General features: G+C 57.8%; 3 protein-coding genes across 3 annotated transcripts; 2 read left to right on the top strand and 1 right to left on the bottom strand.

Moving 5' to 3' along the window:
* Positions 1-5,545: 5,545 nt before the first annotated feature.
* Positions 5,546-7,277, top strand: LOC34620031. Its single transcript, XM_026335378.1, has 3 exons — positions 5,546-5,758; positions 5,911-6,641; positions 7,175-7,277. Exons 1-3 carry the CDS (start codon positions 5,546-5,548, stop codon positions 7,275-7,277), a joined length of 1,047 nt encoding a protein of 348 aa, XP_026191163.1.
* A 1,658-nt stretch (positions 7,278-8,935) lies between these two features.
* LOC34620030 (formin-like protein 12) lies at positions 8,936-9,307 on the bottom strand. Its single transcript, XM_022733300.1, has one exon. It carries the CDS (start codon positions 9,305-9,307, stop codon positions 8,936-8,938), a length of 372 nt encoding a protein of 123 aa, XP_022588018.1.
* A 134-nt stretch (positions 9,308-9,441) lies between these two features.
* LOC113146838 (ice-structuring protein 4-like) lies at positions 9,442-12,648 on the top strand (the record flags this gene model as incomplete). The annotated part of the gene is made up of 5 exons (XM_026335377.1): positions 9,442-9,510; positions 9,700-9,837; positions 10,255-10,305; positions 11,161-11,193; positions 12,592-12,648. Coding segments are annotated over 5 exons (348 nt in total), but the record flags the coding sequence as incomplete, so codon positions are not given.
* Positions 12,649-15,194: the final 2,546 nt, after the last annotated feature.

Genomic DNA, 15,194 nt, shown 5'->3' with positions numbered 1-15,194 from the left:
GAGGGGAGGGCCCCCCCCCCCCCTAGCGTGGGAAGTTCGTACGCATATTCGACGCCATCCGAGGGCAGCACTTTCGCCCGCGCAGCGTCGTCTGCGTTCTCCTTTCTTTTTGCATCACGCAGCCGGCAAGAAGGCCATGCTGCCCCCCCCCTCGCTGCCAACACCTCCCCATCAGCAATTTCCTCTTCCCATGCAGCACAGAAAGGCATGCAGGAGACCTCCCCCAGCCGGATGTATGGCTCTGGCTCTGCACAGCCAGCACCCTCAGGCACACCTAGGCCTCTTCCCGTCTCCCTAGAGACTTTCCAACAAGAGCGCCAACAGCAACGCTTGCAACATCTGCCATTGGGGGAAGCCAGCCTCTCCACTGACGGACTGCCATCCCGCCCCCCCCTCCAAAAGGCGCATGCTGAAGCCTCCAGTTCTGCGGCTCTTCTTCCCCCAAGCAGCAGCAGTGAGGGGCCCCTGGAACTGCTGCAGCATGCCTTTGCAACGGCTCACAGGGGCCCTTTTGTCGAAAGGCACGAAGAGGCTTTCTTGCCGGAGTCTTTGTTTCCCGCAGTGTCTTCAGAAACCCCCGTGCAGCCTTCAGGACAAATGCCAATTCTACAGGCACCAAAGATCGTTAAAAAAGCAAAACGCACAATTCTACCAGGTGTTGCTTGCTGGTTGCAACAGCAACAGCAACAGCAACAGCAACAGCAGCAGCACAGGCAAGAAGTAGAGCAGCAGCAACAGCAACAGCAACAGCAACAGCCGCAGCACAGGCAAGAAGTACAGCAACAGCACCAACAGCAACCGCACCAACAGCAACAGCAGCAGCAGCAACAGCACCAACAGCAACAGCAGCAGCAGCACAGACAAGAAGTACAGCGCCCGTTGCTTACCGAGGAGCGTCCGCAGCTGCAGACGCAGCTGCCACACGAGCCGCAGCAGAAATCGCTGGCTTCTTCGACTCCAACGTTATTGAAACCAGTCTCTCCATCGTGCAGCGCAGTTTCCAGCTACTCGGAGACCTCTCACTGGGTAATGCCTCTCAAGGAAAGCACTACTTCTCAGTCTCAAAATGCTGCAGGCAGCAAGGAGGATGTCTCTACGGGCGGAGGCTTCATCGCATCTGAGAGCTCCCCCAGCAGTCATAGGACGACGTCTGTCCTCGCTGGAGTCTCTTCTGTGACGCATGCAGCACAACGCCTCTCACAGCTGCCAGATGCTGCGAAAATCGGGGAGGAGCTTGAAGCTTTTTACTTCATTTGCCGCAGCAGCGCTCTGCAGGACCAGAGTGCGGTGCTTGCAGATCTCCTGGCAACGGCAGAGAAGGAAGCGCAAGCCGAAAAGGTGGCATGTTGCTGCTGCTGCTGTTTATGCTGCTAATCTTTATGCTGCTAACGCTGCTAGTGCTGTATATGCTGCTCATGCTAATGCTGCTAGTGCTGTTCATGCTGCTAATGCTGCAAGTGATGCTAATGCCATTGCTGCAACTGCTAATGCTACTAGTGCTGCTAACGCTCTTGCTGCCAGTGCTGCTAATGCTACTAGTGCTGCTAACGCTCATGCTGCCAGTGCTGTTTATGCTGCTGCTGCTGCTAGTGCTGCTAATTCTAGTGCTGCTAATTCTAGTGCTGCTAGCGCTAATGCTGCTAATGCTAATGCTGCAAATGCTAATGCTGGTAGTGCTGCTAGTTCTAATGCTGCTAATGCTCATACTAATGCTGCTACATCGCGGGCTGTTGCTAATGCTGCTATTGCTAGTGCTGTCTTTCCTTCGTGGTGAATTCTATTCCTCCGCAAGGGCCTTCTCCGTGGTTTGCTGCTCTTCAGAGCACTGCAGCGTTGCGGCGGGAGCAGCAGGAGCTGCTGCAGCAATTGGAAGACGCGATCGAAGCGGAGGATTTTACGGCTGCCGCAAGCTCAGACGAGCACGTTGCCACTTCTAAAGAGCAGGTAGGAAAGATCTTCACGAAAGCGCCTTCTACAGCACAAGTTTTTCCCCGTTGCTGTGTGTGGGTGTGTGTTTCTGTCTGTTTTCGTCTTTGCTGTTCTTTTCCAGCTCAGCGTAATTTGGCCTTGCGGAGTTCATGCCTCGCCTCCCTTCCCCTTGTGTGCCTCCTGCTGCTGCAGCTGAGCGACTTACAGCAGCAGTCCTCCCGCTTCCAGCAGCAGCAGCTGCAGCAGCTGCAGCGGCTCACAGACATCACTGGCACCGTGCAGCAGCAGCTGGAGCAGATGCTGCAGCAAGCGAAGCGAGAAAGGGATAAACTTGTGGATCAGGCGAAGCAGCAAGTGCTTGAGCAGATAGCAGGGCAGCAGCGCCTTAGAGACACCACACAAGAGGTAAAACTCGACGAATACGGCTGTAGCTACACACACTCACACACAATGCTTTTTTGCACTTGCTTGCTGCTGGTGCTGTTCGAAAGCAATCCAGCAGGCTGGCTGGCTCCAAGTGCTGCTACTGCTATCGCTGCTACTGCTGCTGCTACTGCTGCTACTGCTGCTACTGGTACTGCTACTGCTGCTGCCGCTACTGCTGCTGCTGCTACTGCTGCTGTTGCTGTTGCTGTGGGGTTCGCTCCTGCCCGTGCAGCGGCTGAAGCAGCTCGAAGAAGAGGACGCAGTCTGCCGAGCAGCTGCAACAGCTGCCGCGGAGTCCGTGCAAGCAGCAGAAGCGCGCATGCAGCAAATCAAAGAAGAAGAAGGCGCTGTGCTTTCAGAGCTGCAGGAAGAGCGGCAGTAGGTTTTTCTTTTCTTGCTTCGTTCTGCTGCATGTGCTGCTAACAGCCGTTGTTGCTGTGCTACTTTTTTTTTCTCTCTCTCTGCCTCTTTGTCTCTTTCTCTCTCTACGCTTTTAAGACATAGTCCATCCATTCTTCTTTTCTCGAGTCGCAAGTCTTGTGCAAAAGGGCTTCAAGGGGCTTTTGCATGCGCCTTTCGTTCTGACAAGCAGCCGTTAGTGCTGCGCTGCCTGCGGCTTCAGACAGGTGCAGCAGCAGCTGGAGGAGGCACAACGCCGACTGTCTGCCCTAGAGGAAACCGAAGAGATGAAGCGAAACGTCTTTCGAGTGTAAGGAGATTGAACCTTGTTCTCTCTCTCCCTGCGCCTGTCCTACGCGGCTCTGGTGTACTGGCCCCTCACTCTGTCTGTCTGTCTTTCTGTCTGTCTCTCTGTTTGTCTTTCTGTCTGTCTATCTGTCTGTCTATCTGTCTGCTTCCTTGTGCCTCCTTCAATCTGTCTGTCTGTCTCTGTTTGTCTCTCTGTCTGTCTCTCCGCTTCTTTGTGCCTCCTTCGATCTGTCTGTCTGTCTCTCTGTCTGTCTCTCCGCTTCCTTGTGCCTCCTTCGGTTTGTCTGTCTGTCTGTCTGTCTGTCTATCTGTTTCGTCCCTTGGTCTGTCTGTCTGTCTGTCTGTCTGTCTGTCTGTCTGTCTGTCTATCTGTCTGCTTCCTTGTGCCTCCTTCGGTTTGTCTGTCTGTCTGTGTGTCTGTCTGTCTGTCTGTCTGTCTGTCTATCTGTTTCGTCCCTTGGTCTGTCTGTCTGTCTGTCTGTCTATCTGTCTGCTTCCTTGTGCCTCCTTCGGTCTGTCTGTCTGTCTGTCCCTTATGCCTCCTTCTGTCTCTCTGTCTGTCTGCTTCCTTGTGAACCCCTCTGATGCTATACGAGCTTGCCGATCTCTCGTGTTTGCGCTTCCTCCAGCAAGTCTGCCTCTCACTGTCTGTCTTTGAGCAGCCTTCGTGTTGCTTCCTATAGCCACACACAGCGCACACGCATGTACCAACCCCCTAGCACAGCCGCAGCTCTTCACTTGCGTCCGGTGTAAATGCTGATGCAGAGCATCTGTGGAAGCGGCAGCAGCGGCAGCTGATGCGATACAGCAGCAGCAGCAGCTCGAGATGCAGCAGCAGAAACTCACCGAGGAGAACCTGCAGGTACACCTCCACAAGCGTCTGCAGCCGCAGACGCGAAACAGAAGCAACCAACGAGAGGGCAGGAGCAGCACTGGGAGATGGGTAGTAGGATGTCTTTCGTGTCGTTGTTTTCTTTCCCTCTGTATGTTTTTCAGCTTAAAGAGCAGCTAAAGGAACTCGGATTCGCCACGGAAGCCTTGGGCAAGCTTCAGGAGGAGTGCGTACTTGATGGCGTCTTGCAGTTAGCGCTGCCTTCTGCCTCCCAAGGCTTTTGTCGATTTCTCCTGTGCCTCTTGCCTCTCGACTTTCAGATCGCTCTGCCAACACATTTTCGCACATTTCCAATCGTGATATCTCCATGAATGAGGGGCTGCTGGAATGGGTGCCCAATGCATGAACCTCTGGAAGCCTGGCCTGGAGCGAAGGGAGGGTGTGAATGTGTGTATGTATGTGTGTCTGTGTGTATGTGTCTGTGTGTATGTGTCTGTGTGTATGTGTCTGTGTGTATGTGTCTGTGTGTATGTATGTATGTATGTGCATGTATGTATGTATGTGTGTCTGTATGTATGTGTCTGTATACATTTATATGTATGTGTATGTGTATGCGTATGTATACATATATGCGTGTGTGTCTGTGCGTGTCTATGTGTGTCTTTGTGTGTGCAATGCTGCTGGCAGCGCTCGCTTCTTTTGCCGTTTCTGTGTGGGTGGATCTGTTCTCAGAGGCGAGCAGCAGGCCGCAAAGCTGTCGTCTGTTTGCGGCTTTTTGGAGACTAGGGAGGCTTTTTTCAGTGCGCTTCTAGCTTTGAGAAGGAAAATGCACGACAGTACAAGCAGCGCCATGCAGCGGCTTGTCGAGCAACAGTAAGCCGCATGCGCGCCCCCTCTCCCGCCTCTTACATTCGTCCCTGTGGCATCTTACTCTGCTCCCTTTGCATCCATCTTTCGCTTCGCTTGGGGGAGACAAGGGAAAGCAGGGCAGGTGCATGCTTCCGTAGCCATGATACACCCTCTGCGCGTGGGTTCTTTCGGCGTTCTGTGGCGCGCTGCCTCTGGCCTTTAGGGACTTGTTGCAGCAGCTGGAGAGACGTCGGAAAGAGCTGCAGCAGCAGCAGCACGAAGCGCAGCAGCAGCGGCTCCTGCTGTGCGCGGAGCAGCAGCAGCTCGAGTTGCTGCTGCCAGTGCTGCAACAGGAGAAGCGGCTGTCTGCTCAGACACGTGACTTCAAGGCCGCAGCCTCTCTCGCACAGCAAATTCAGGTGTGTTTTGTTTGTTTTACTTTTTCTGCTTTTAAAAGTGGTGTCTCTGTCTCTGGGGTTTTTGCCCATGTGCCTTTTTCTGCCCTGCGGGAGGTGTTTTCGCGCTGCGTGCTCTTAGCTGTTAGCTGCTGCTGCCGCTGCTGACAGGCTGCCTGTGTGTATGCGTGGAGGATGCGGCTTTTTTTCTCGCGCTCAGGAGTGTACTGAGAAAATCGCCGTCCTCAAGACAAAAACTGCGAGTCTGGATGCAGAGAGAGCAAGCATTTTGACGGTCCGTGGCGGCGTCTTGTTCGCAGCGTTCTTTGTTTCCAGGAGAGGTAGCGTGTGGAGTGTTTTCGACGGCTTGTTCTGCAGCCTTAAGTGCTCCTGTGCGTGAGCATGCATGCAAGCTTTGGGGCTTGTTGGTTTTTGTTTGAGCACAGGCACTGGAGCAGTTGCAAAAGGAGTTTCCGGAGGCGGAAAGTGTTGTCTCTCGGGAGGAGGCCGCAGCGCGAGTCGCTCGCCTTCGTTGTCTGCTGCAGCACAAGAAGAATCTACGAAGACTGCGTGCGAACTGCCCCAAGGACAGAGACGAGGTGAGCTCGGTAAAGAAGAGGTAGGGACGCTAAGCGGGAAAGAGGGCAGGAGCAGTCTCTACGGTGAGGCGTGTAGCCGCTGGTGACAGGCCCTGTGCTGCTTGTGTTGTCGCTGCAGCTCTTGTATCAAAGTCTCGATGGAGAGACGCGCTTGTACGAGCAGCTGCTGCAGATCCTGAAGCAAGAAACGCGAGAAGAAATAGAGGATGAGGAAAAGAGGGAGGATGACGAAAAGAGGGAAAGCTTAGACGTCTCCGATATACAGCCAGGAAGAGGGGAAGTTGCGAGTTCTGCCTTCGAGGAGAAACGACTCGAGCAGGCAGACGTCGAGCCGCCCTCCGGAGAAAGCGAAGAGGAGGTTTTGACGCCACGCAGTGTGGCAAACGCGGCCTTTTCAGCAGCAACGGGGGAAGAATCGGGAGTTGCAGAATCGGATATTGCGGCTGCTGCAGACTGCGGGGAGTGCCTTTCTGAAAGCACACCGCATTCGCTTGCTGCTGCGGAGTTGGCAGCAGCCTCTGCCTCTGGAGAAGAAGCGGGGAATGCTGGAAAATCCTCAAGAAGCCTTTCTCCAAGGGGAGACGCGAACGCAGTCGCTGCAGAAGCGGGGGTAGTAGCAAGCATGCATCGAGGAGAGCAGATGTCTCAAGGATGTGGGGAGGAGCATGCAGCTGCAGACTCAGGACCGCTGTCGGAGCCGTTGTTGCAGCAGAGGGCAAAGCAGATGTTGGCAGCAGATGATGAAGGCGAAGCAGAAACAAGTACAGAAGAGACGGCCACAGGCATTGTGGGGAAACTGCGGAGGCTGCACATTCCCCAAGATGACGCTGGTGTTTATGGTGGTGGTGATGGGGCCTCCGCGTCTCAGAGCGCCGAAAGCACAGGCACTGTAGACGTGGAGAGGCAGCTGCAGCAGCAAGAGGAAACGCAGACAAGAGCGGCTGGCAGCTTGTTTGCAGGCCTTGCCCTCAAGGCTTCTTCAGGTGTAACCGGTGTACTCTCGAAGCCTCAGCAGCAGCCTCAGCAGCACGAAGCGGAGGAGGAAGAAGCGAAGGAGGAGCAACAACAGCAACAGCGGCGAGAGCAAGGGGAGGAGAAAGAGAAGGAGGAGAAACAAGAACAGCAGCAAGAGGAGGAAAAGGAGCAACAACGGCAACAACAGCAAGAGGAGGAGGAAGAAGAGGAGCAGCAGCAGCAGCAACGGGAAGAACAAGAGAACGATAAGAAGTTGCTTACTCCGGGGCCTCTTCCGACACAAATGGAGGAGGCAGCCTATGCACCAACGCCATCAGAAGACGCAGCGGCTTGAAAAGAAATACCCCCTAATTGTCAGAGCGAACTATCCCGCAGGACGCGCAGCAGCACACATTTGGCATTTTGCCGTGTTCAAGCAGCTTGCAAGATCGGCGCATGTGGCGTTCATAGAGCTCTAAAAGCGCTGGGGATGCCGCTAGAGACGCTCCCACGGTATTCGCTGCAGCTTCCAGAGTTGCGTCTACGCCATGGCGTTTAGCGGAGTCTTATTGTACCGGCATCTAGGCTTCCTAGGACTCTCCAAGTGGCGTGGGTATGTGTATGTGTGTGTGTATGTGTGTAAGGGGAAGGGGAGGCGTGTGTTGGGGAGGCTTATTTGTGAGAGGGTGTTTTTTTTCACGCGTATTATGACAACTGAGGCCTCCGGCATTTTTGAACACGACGCGCTTGTGGAGCTGTTCCTTCAGTGTTGCCTTTTTACGCGGAGGCGGCTTTTGTGTGGTTCGCATCAAGTGCTGAGCTGCTCTCTTGAGGACGGGAAGGCTGTTGCCTTCGAAAACGCTACAGAGCAACAAGCAGAGGGCCTCCTTTCTTAGCAGTTGCTCCCTGTTTGGACGCAGAGGGGGCAAAAGTTTTGCTTGGTGGCTGCGTTGAGGGGGTTTCCCGAGGGCAGCGGACGGTGCCTGTCTTTCTTTCGAGTTAGGCAGTGTGTATATAAGCTGCTCTCTCTCTCAGGAAGCTTCCTCAAGAGTGCTTCCTCTGCATGTTTATCCCGCGGGGAAGGAGGGAAAAAGGAGGAAAAAAAGACGAAAAAACGGGGGGCGTTGGCGTTTCGCACTGCGTTTCTGTGGGCATGTATGCATGCGGAAAAGGAAGCGGCCTCTAGAGGCCCCTTTGGGTACTAGTAGCTAGACATTTTAGGGGTCGACGGATTCAGCTCCACATCTTCTATTTAAAGTATGTGCGTCAGTGCAAATAGGCATATATAGAATAGGAGGACGCGAACGCTTGCCTCTCTGTGCAAAAGGCCCCCTCTTACATCTACCAGTGCAGCTTAGGGGGGAATTTTTTTTCCGCTAAGGTGTTTCCATTTGTGCAGCGTTTTGTTTGTGTAATGCTTCATTTGCCAAAGCAAATGCCTTTGAGCTCTCTGGAGATGTGCATGCGAAGCTGCCGCCGCCTCTATGTACAAGCGGCGGCCTGGTGGGGTGTAGCACAAGCTGCCCTGCAGCAGCAAGCGCACGACAGCCTTCGCGGATCTAACTTCGCGAGGGGCCCCTACTTTGCACCCTTCCCAGGAACGCGAGCTAGCAAGCAACACCTCACTTTAGGAGAGAGCGCCCTATGCCGCGTCTGCGTTTTTGCACTGCTGCTATCGCTCGTGCTTCTTTGGCCTTCCCAAGCCTCTCCCCGCGCGCGGCAGCCAAGAGGCAGCAGCCCCCCTTGAAAGGACGCCGCAAGAGGAGAGGCCGTGGAGGGAAGGCGGCTGCTGTCGAGCGAAAGGGGCAGACGCGTTAGAGTGAGATGGCTATTCTTTCCGTCCCTCCCGCGCAGCGGAATCTTTCGCATGCCTTGCATAGTGTGCAGGCTTGCTGCCCAGGACCTCCTTGGTCGCTTTTGAGCCGCTTAGTTAGAAGTACATTTGGTTGATGCGTGTGGGGACGCTGCTGCTTGAGCACCGCCAGTTTGTGTCGCTGCTGCCGATGCGGCTAAACAGCAACTGGCCGTGTCGCACTTGCTGCGGGAGCAGCGGCGGCAGCACATGCTGCCGCAGTTCCTGCAGCAAGCCTCGTTCCACGCCCTCCCGAGCAACGCTCTGTGCGGGCTGTACACGCGCTTTGCACGCTTGACGGCGCCGCGTAGCGCCACGCAGCCTTCGCCTCAAGAGGAGCCGCAGGGGGCGACGGCTGCGGGAGCAGCGGCAGCTGCTGCGCCCAAAGAGCTCAGTCTTCATAGAAGCGAGGGGCAGCAGCGCTGAGCTCCTCAAGCGATGCACAGAAGGGGTTTTCTTGAGGGCCCCCTGGGGCCTCTAGGCTGAGGGCCCCCGGGGCCCCGTAGACGTAGCGGAGGCCCCCAGGCGGATAGGGAGTGCCCCTGGGGAGGCCCATGGTCTGGGGGCTGCCGTACGCTCGGGGGGGCCCCGGGGGCCCCCAGAAGCCGTTTTGACTGTGCATCAAATGGAACCAGTACTGCGTGTCGAGGCCCCCGGCCATGGGGCCCACCTGCGGATACACCGCGTGCGGAGGGGGGGCCCCCGCCATGGGGTAGTAGGGAGAACCCCCCGCAGTGAGCGGGGAGAGGGGGGGAGCTCCCATGCCTCTAGAGGCCTCCTGCTGGTGCTGCGCCAGCAGCTGATGGTGGTGCTGCTGCAGTTGCTGCATGTGCTGGTGCTGCTGCTGCATTTGGTGCTGCACCTGCTGCAGCTGCTGCTGGTGCTGCACCTGCTGCAGCTGCTGCTGGTGAGGCTGCTGCTGCTGCACTTGCTGCAGCTGCTGCACTTGGGCCCGCTGCTGCTGCTGTATAGAGCTTCGACCGCCGTTGCTTTGGGAGGGGCCCATGCTGCTTCGCCGCGAGTCGGATTCGTAGTACGGGGAGACTCCCCGCATGCTGTCTGCCACTGCAAAGGGCCTCCCCCCTGCCTCTTCCTCGGGGTGCTCATGCTGCTGCTCTGCATCCGAAGGCGTTGCCGCTGCCGCGTGCTCGGCAGCCGCTCCAGGGGGCCCCAGCTGCCGGCTCTGCGTGCCGTGCTGCAGGTTCGACGACAGCTGCTGCTCGAAGGGAGAGGCCTCCGGCGCGTTGGACTGCTGCTGCTGCTGCTGCTGCTGCTGCAGCAGCAGCAGCTGCTGTTGCCGCTGCCCCCTCGTCCCATGCTGCGCCTGAGCGCCTCCTTCCCTTGAATGCGAGAAGCGACACTCGGCTTCCCTGAAGCACCCACCCTTCCTGTTGATGTACGGACAGAGGAGCTTCCCGTCCTGCTGCTGCTGCTGTAGATCGCCCCCCCCCGGAGGGGGCCCCCCTCCCCCCCCGCCTGCTCTGTGGTGTGGCCGCTGGAACCCCCCGGGGGGGCCCTCCAAAGGCGCACACCCGTATGCGTCGAGGGGCCCCCCCCCAGGGCCCCCTCCTCCTCCTGCGCTGCTCTGGTTGTGGTGGTGATGGCGGCGTGCAGCAGCAGCAGCAGCAGCAGCAGCTGCTGCTGCTGCTGCAGGGCCTCCTGGCGCGTATCGCGACTGCCGCTCTCCTCCTCGGTGCGCGAGGTAAGGAGGCTGCTGCTGCTGCTGCTGCTGCTGCTGCTGCTGCTGCTGCTGCTGCAGATTTGAGGCCCCCTCGGAATACCCCTGCACTGCCGCTGCTCCCCCCCGTACGAGGCCCCCCACCCCCTCTTCCGCGCCTTGAGATTGCTGCTGCTGCGCATGCTGCTGCTGATGCTGCAGGGGGCCCCCCCCGTGCCGGCCCCACCCCCTAGGATTCGCCGCTAGGCTGCTGCCATCCTGCAGAAGATGCTGCTGCTGCTGCTGCTGCTGCTGACGCGTTCCCGGAGGCATCCTTTGCGCATGATGAGGCCCTCCGCCTCCCCCCCCTCCTCTGTAAAAGAGGTTCCCCTGAGCACCCCCCCCACTACTGCCGCCCCCTCCACTCCCACCGCTGCTATTGCCACTGTTCCCCCCACTACTACCACTACTGCCGGCACTGTCTTGGAAGTCGCCTGGGGGATGGCTCCCTGGTGTTGGAGCGCTGTCAGGCCCCTGCGAGACTTCCGTGCTGTGCGCAAGCGGAGGCGGATAGGCTTGCTGCATCTGAGCACTTCCAGCAGCACCGCTGCCTCCTGACCTCCCCTGAGATCCGCTTCCTCCCGAAGTCAGGCTGGCACTGAAGCCTTGCTGCTGGTGCTGCTGCTGATGCTGCAAGCGCGATCGCGCAGAACGCAGCTCGTTTTCGCTGTGCGCAAAGCTGCATTGGGTGCCATAGTTGCATCGCCCCTCAGGATACCACGGGCACATCTTCAGCCTGTAGACAGCGTTGTGGGGGGGCCCCTGAGAGACCCCCCCCTGGGGGCCCCCTCCCCGCTCATACCCCGCCGTGGCACAGCGGTGGTGGTGGTGATGGTGCTGCTGCTGCTGCTGCTGCAGACGGCCACTCGGGGGCCCCCAGTGACTGCGCGCTCCGTGCGCGGGCTGCTGCTGCTGCTGCTGCTGCAGCAGCAGCCCCTGCTGCTGCTGCTGCCGCTTGCTGCCAGAGGCCCCCCCGCTGCTGCTGCGACTGCCGATGAAGGAGGCTCCAGGAGCGTTGGGCGAGGAATGCTGCGCAGTGGGAGGCGATCCGCCACTAGCCATCCGAGGAATTCGCGACATCCCCGAAAGGGGGGCCCCCTTGCCCCCGTGCTGCTGCGCTGCCTGAAGCGGGGGGCCCCCGCCTGCCGCTGGGAACGCCTTGGAAGGGCCCCCCCCTCCCCCCACCGCTACTGCACTGCAGGCAGCGACCCCGCAGGAGGCTGCTGAAGGGGCCCCCCCCTCCTCAGCAGCCTCCTGCGAGTGCTTCGCATGCTGCTGCTGCACGGATTGCTGCTGCTGCTGCTGCTGCTGACCTCCTAAGGCTGTGGCAGCGGCGGAGAGACGCCCCTGAGGAGGCTGCACTTTTCCCGTCGCAGCGACAACGACGCTTGCAGCGCCATGCTGCTGCTGCGGCTGCGGCTGCAGCGGCTGCTGCTGCAGCTGCCGATGTGGGGATTCATTCATTATCAGTTCTCAAAAAAGAGGCTAAGGACCGCCGGAGCGACTAAAAACGGCTGGAGCGAGAGACGGGGGCCCACAGGGTTGGGGGGGGCCCCCGTGCTGCAGAGTTGCGTGGAGTGCTGCCAGAGTGAGGCATACCTGCAGCAGAGAGAGACGCGACAGACACGGGTACACACACAGACACAGACGTACAGCGCACGAGGCATTTGCGCCACTGCTAGAGCCAGCACATACATGGAGGCGGATCTTTCGGAGTGGAGAAGGGGGCGTGGAGTAGTAGAGGGGAGGGAAAAGACACGCTATTTTCTGCACTGCAACACCATGTCTAGAGGCATCTTCAGCACAAGCAACGCGGAGCAAGACACAACAAGCCATGAAAGCCTCCACTAGGAAGGATCAAGGCAAACGGCGAAGAGCAGCCTCCCCGCAAAAGAGAGATGAGGTTGAGTGAAGGCTGTTGGCTGTGCGCTGGCTCCTTGCAAAGTCTCGCCTTCATTTTGAGACTACAGTCATAGTGACGCCGCTGTTTTTGCGCATGGGCATGTGGTGCAGGTTTTGAGCCGCGGCGATATGAAGGCTACATAACGGAAGAGCATCGGGGTTGCCTTACATACATTTATGAGGACGCTGCGGCAGAGAGCCTCAGGAGGATGAAGCCTTTACCAAACAGCAACCAGAAGGGGGGCAAGGGGGGGGAGGGGGCGCCACGGCGCAAGGGGCAAAGGCGGAGTCGACGAAGAGGTTTGGCGCGAAACTGCTGACCAGCTATATCCTAAGGGGCAGGCAGGCAGAAAGGCAGGCAGAAGAGTAGCAGGCATGGAGGCATGGAGGCATACACACACACACACGAGACAGCTACATCCGTGGAGGAGCATTGGGGGAAAGAGTCGTGCGAATGCGACACAGCTGTAATGCAAAAGGTCTAAGGGCGTCTTTCCGCATGCAGAGCCGAGCACGACGCGAAAGGGGGAGTCTACGAGGGAGGGGAATGCAAGACGGCTTTTGAGCGGCAGAGCGGAAGGGGCCCTCTGGGGGCCCTTCCGTCGTCTAGCGAGCAATTGAGGGAGACTCTACAGAGCCAAATTGTCAAAGGACTGGCGACTGAGCGGCTAGAGGCGCTGCTGCAGCGCCTCTAGCCGCTCTCTGTCGTGCCTCCCCGCCGATGCAGCCGCTGCTGCCCCAGAGGCGAGGAAGAAATCGTTGAGGGAATTTTTCGCTCAGAGTCGCTATTTCGCATTTAATGAAGCAACGGACCTGTTGAGCAGGAGGGCGGAGACAGCAGAGGGGTGGCGGAGGGCGTAGCAGCACACAATTTCCCTGCGAGGAGTATCCTTTCGCTGGCGCGTGAGAAGGTAGACGGAGCACGCACAGGGAAGGGGCGTCTCTCCCTGCTTCGTCCTTGTTGCGGCAGAAACAGGCGCAAGAGGATGTCGACAATGAAGTCTGGACGTGGGAATTAACAGCCCTCTGAAGAGACACAAAATGCGCTGGTGTCGGTCGCTACACTGCGGCTGTGGTGTTTGCATCGCAGTCCTACGCTGTAGCGGTGGACGTGCAGGGGCGAACGGCCAAGAGGCGTTCCAAAAACGCCACACACAAGGTTCTTCTATAGGTGCTTCGATTTCGCGTGAAAAACAAACACAAAACCTGGAAACGAACGGCATTGCAGCCTTTCTTTCGCTGCTGCTGCTGCCGCCATTATATATATATATATGCAGCTGCGCCCGCGCTCGCCAGGGCAGCAGCCACGCTGCTGCTGCACGGCACAAGTGAGAAGACGGTAGAGGCGGCTCTCTCTGCATCCCTCCTTTCGTTTCTGCACATAAACATTAACTCCTTAGCCGCTCCAGAGGGTCTAATCTCACTCACAAGCAATTTTTTTGCTCCATCTACGGCCCCCTGTGGGGGGCCCGTGCCGCCCCGAGCACAACGCAGGCGGTGAGTGCCACGACGGGAAAGGCGGCGATTTCTTCCAGCCGCGCATTTTAATTATGCGCCGTTTCGCTGTTCGTTGCAATGCAAATACAGAGAAGCGATCTCCCCGTAGCACATCGGAGAAAAAAGCCTCGAAGCTTCGCTGCATGGACGGGGCGAGCACGAAGCTCGCGCTGGAAGGGGCACCAAAGGAAGTTGGCCGCTCTGCCCTTCCTTCCGACTGTAGAACGCAGCGAAACAAAGGCATTTAAAAATTCCCCAGGCTCCTTGTGCGGCTGTGTCGATGATTTCCGATCGCTTGATAGTCCTCGCCCGGCAAAGCAGGACGGATACACCAGGCCTGTCGTTACACGAGCATCGGCGGCAGCCTGGAACCTCCATACCGCGCCAGCAAGCGCTTCCGCGGACTGCACTTACGCCACTCTCTGCACACACAGCTACTTCCTGGAGAGCACTATTAGATATCCCTAGCGCCTCCAGTTGCACACCCCACGCAGGGCACTATCCCCTTCACCAGGTCATAAAAAGAAGGCAGCCGCGCTCTCAAGGGCCTCTGTAGGAAGATGCCTCACTCCCCGCTTAAGGCGAACTCATAAAACGTCATTGGTCGCTTCTCAAAATAACACCGCCCTCCCTTGTCCATGCTCCTCAGTCTCGCACGCCAGGTAGAGGGACAGCTAGGAGGCGCAAAATATCTGCAGCCTCTAAGCCTTCCCGGCTCGCACAGCTCGTTGCACATAGCCTCTATCGCACATGCACACAGCCTTTCGCGTCTTCTAGTAAAGGCAGGACTCTGCAATCATTCGATTTGCCCACAAGCAAACAATTCAAAAACCTCTTGACTACCTCGCAGATAGTATCAGTAGGGTAGCGTGCTGCAAAGAAGTAGAGCGTAGTGTAGTCCACGCCACCCTCCCCCGACTTCCAAAAAACGCCGTGCTCTGTGCCTGTACTTAGCTCAACTGCGTGGAGGACCGCGGGCTGGAACCCGCAGCATATATCCCCACTAACCAGGCAGGCAGAACTGTTATATGAGTGCTAAGGAAGCAAACCTAGTGCATATCGGCTGCCAGAGAAAAAGACAAGTGGTCTTTCACCGAACTTCACCACAGAGGACGCGTTGGCCTCTCCGACACCCCATCCGCGTGGCAAGCATCGTTCTTCTTCCCTTGCACGGCTACGGCAGATGTTCGTAAACTGCGGCAAACGTGGTGACCGTTTCCTTGTAAGCGCCTCTGCTCTGTCATCGGCTTGCTTAGGCTACACGTGCGTGCTCAAGGTGCTGCGTGGGGACTCTTTCCCGTGAGCTGCCTGTGGGAACGTGAAGCAGTGCGAGTGGACGGAAGCTGTGCTGTCTACCCCGCGCCTTCCGCGTGCTTAAAGAAGCCCTCTCTCTCCTTCCGCTCCCCTCTGAGCTCTAGAGAGACTACCACGTGTGCACTAGCGAGTCTCGCTGTTGCAAGCCGTCCAGGCTTGTCCCCTACGCCCGTCTAGCGCCTCCTCTTCGACCCGATGCGCCCTCGTCCTAAGGCTTTTT

This window comes from Cyclospora cayetanensis, unplaced genomic scaffold (genome assembly GCF_002999335.1).
Source record: "Cyclospora cayetanensis isolate NF1_C8 unplaced genomic scaffold, CcayRef3 CcayRef3_contig_67, whole genome shotgun sequence".
Taxonomy (NCBI): Eukaryota; Apicomplexa; class Conoidasida; order Eucoccidiorida; family Eimeriidae; genus Cyclospora; species Cyclospora cayetanensis.
The sequence above is the reverse complement of the archived record's forward strand: the minus strand, read 5'-3'. Positions and strand labels throughout refer to the sequence as shown.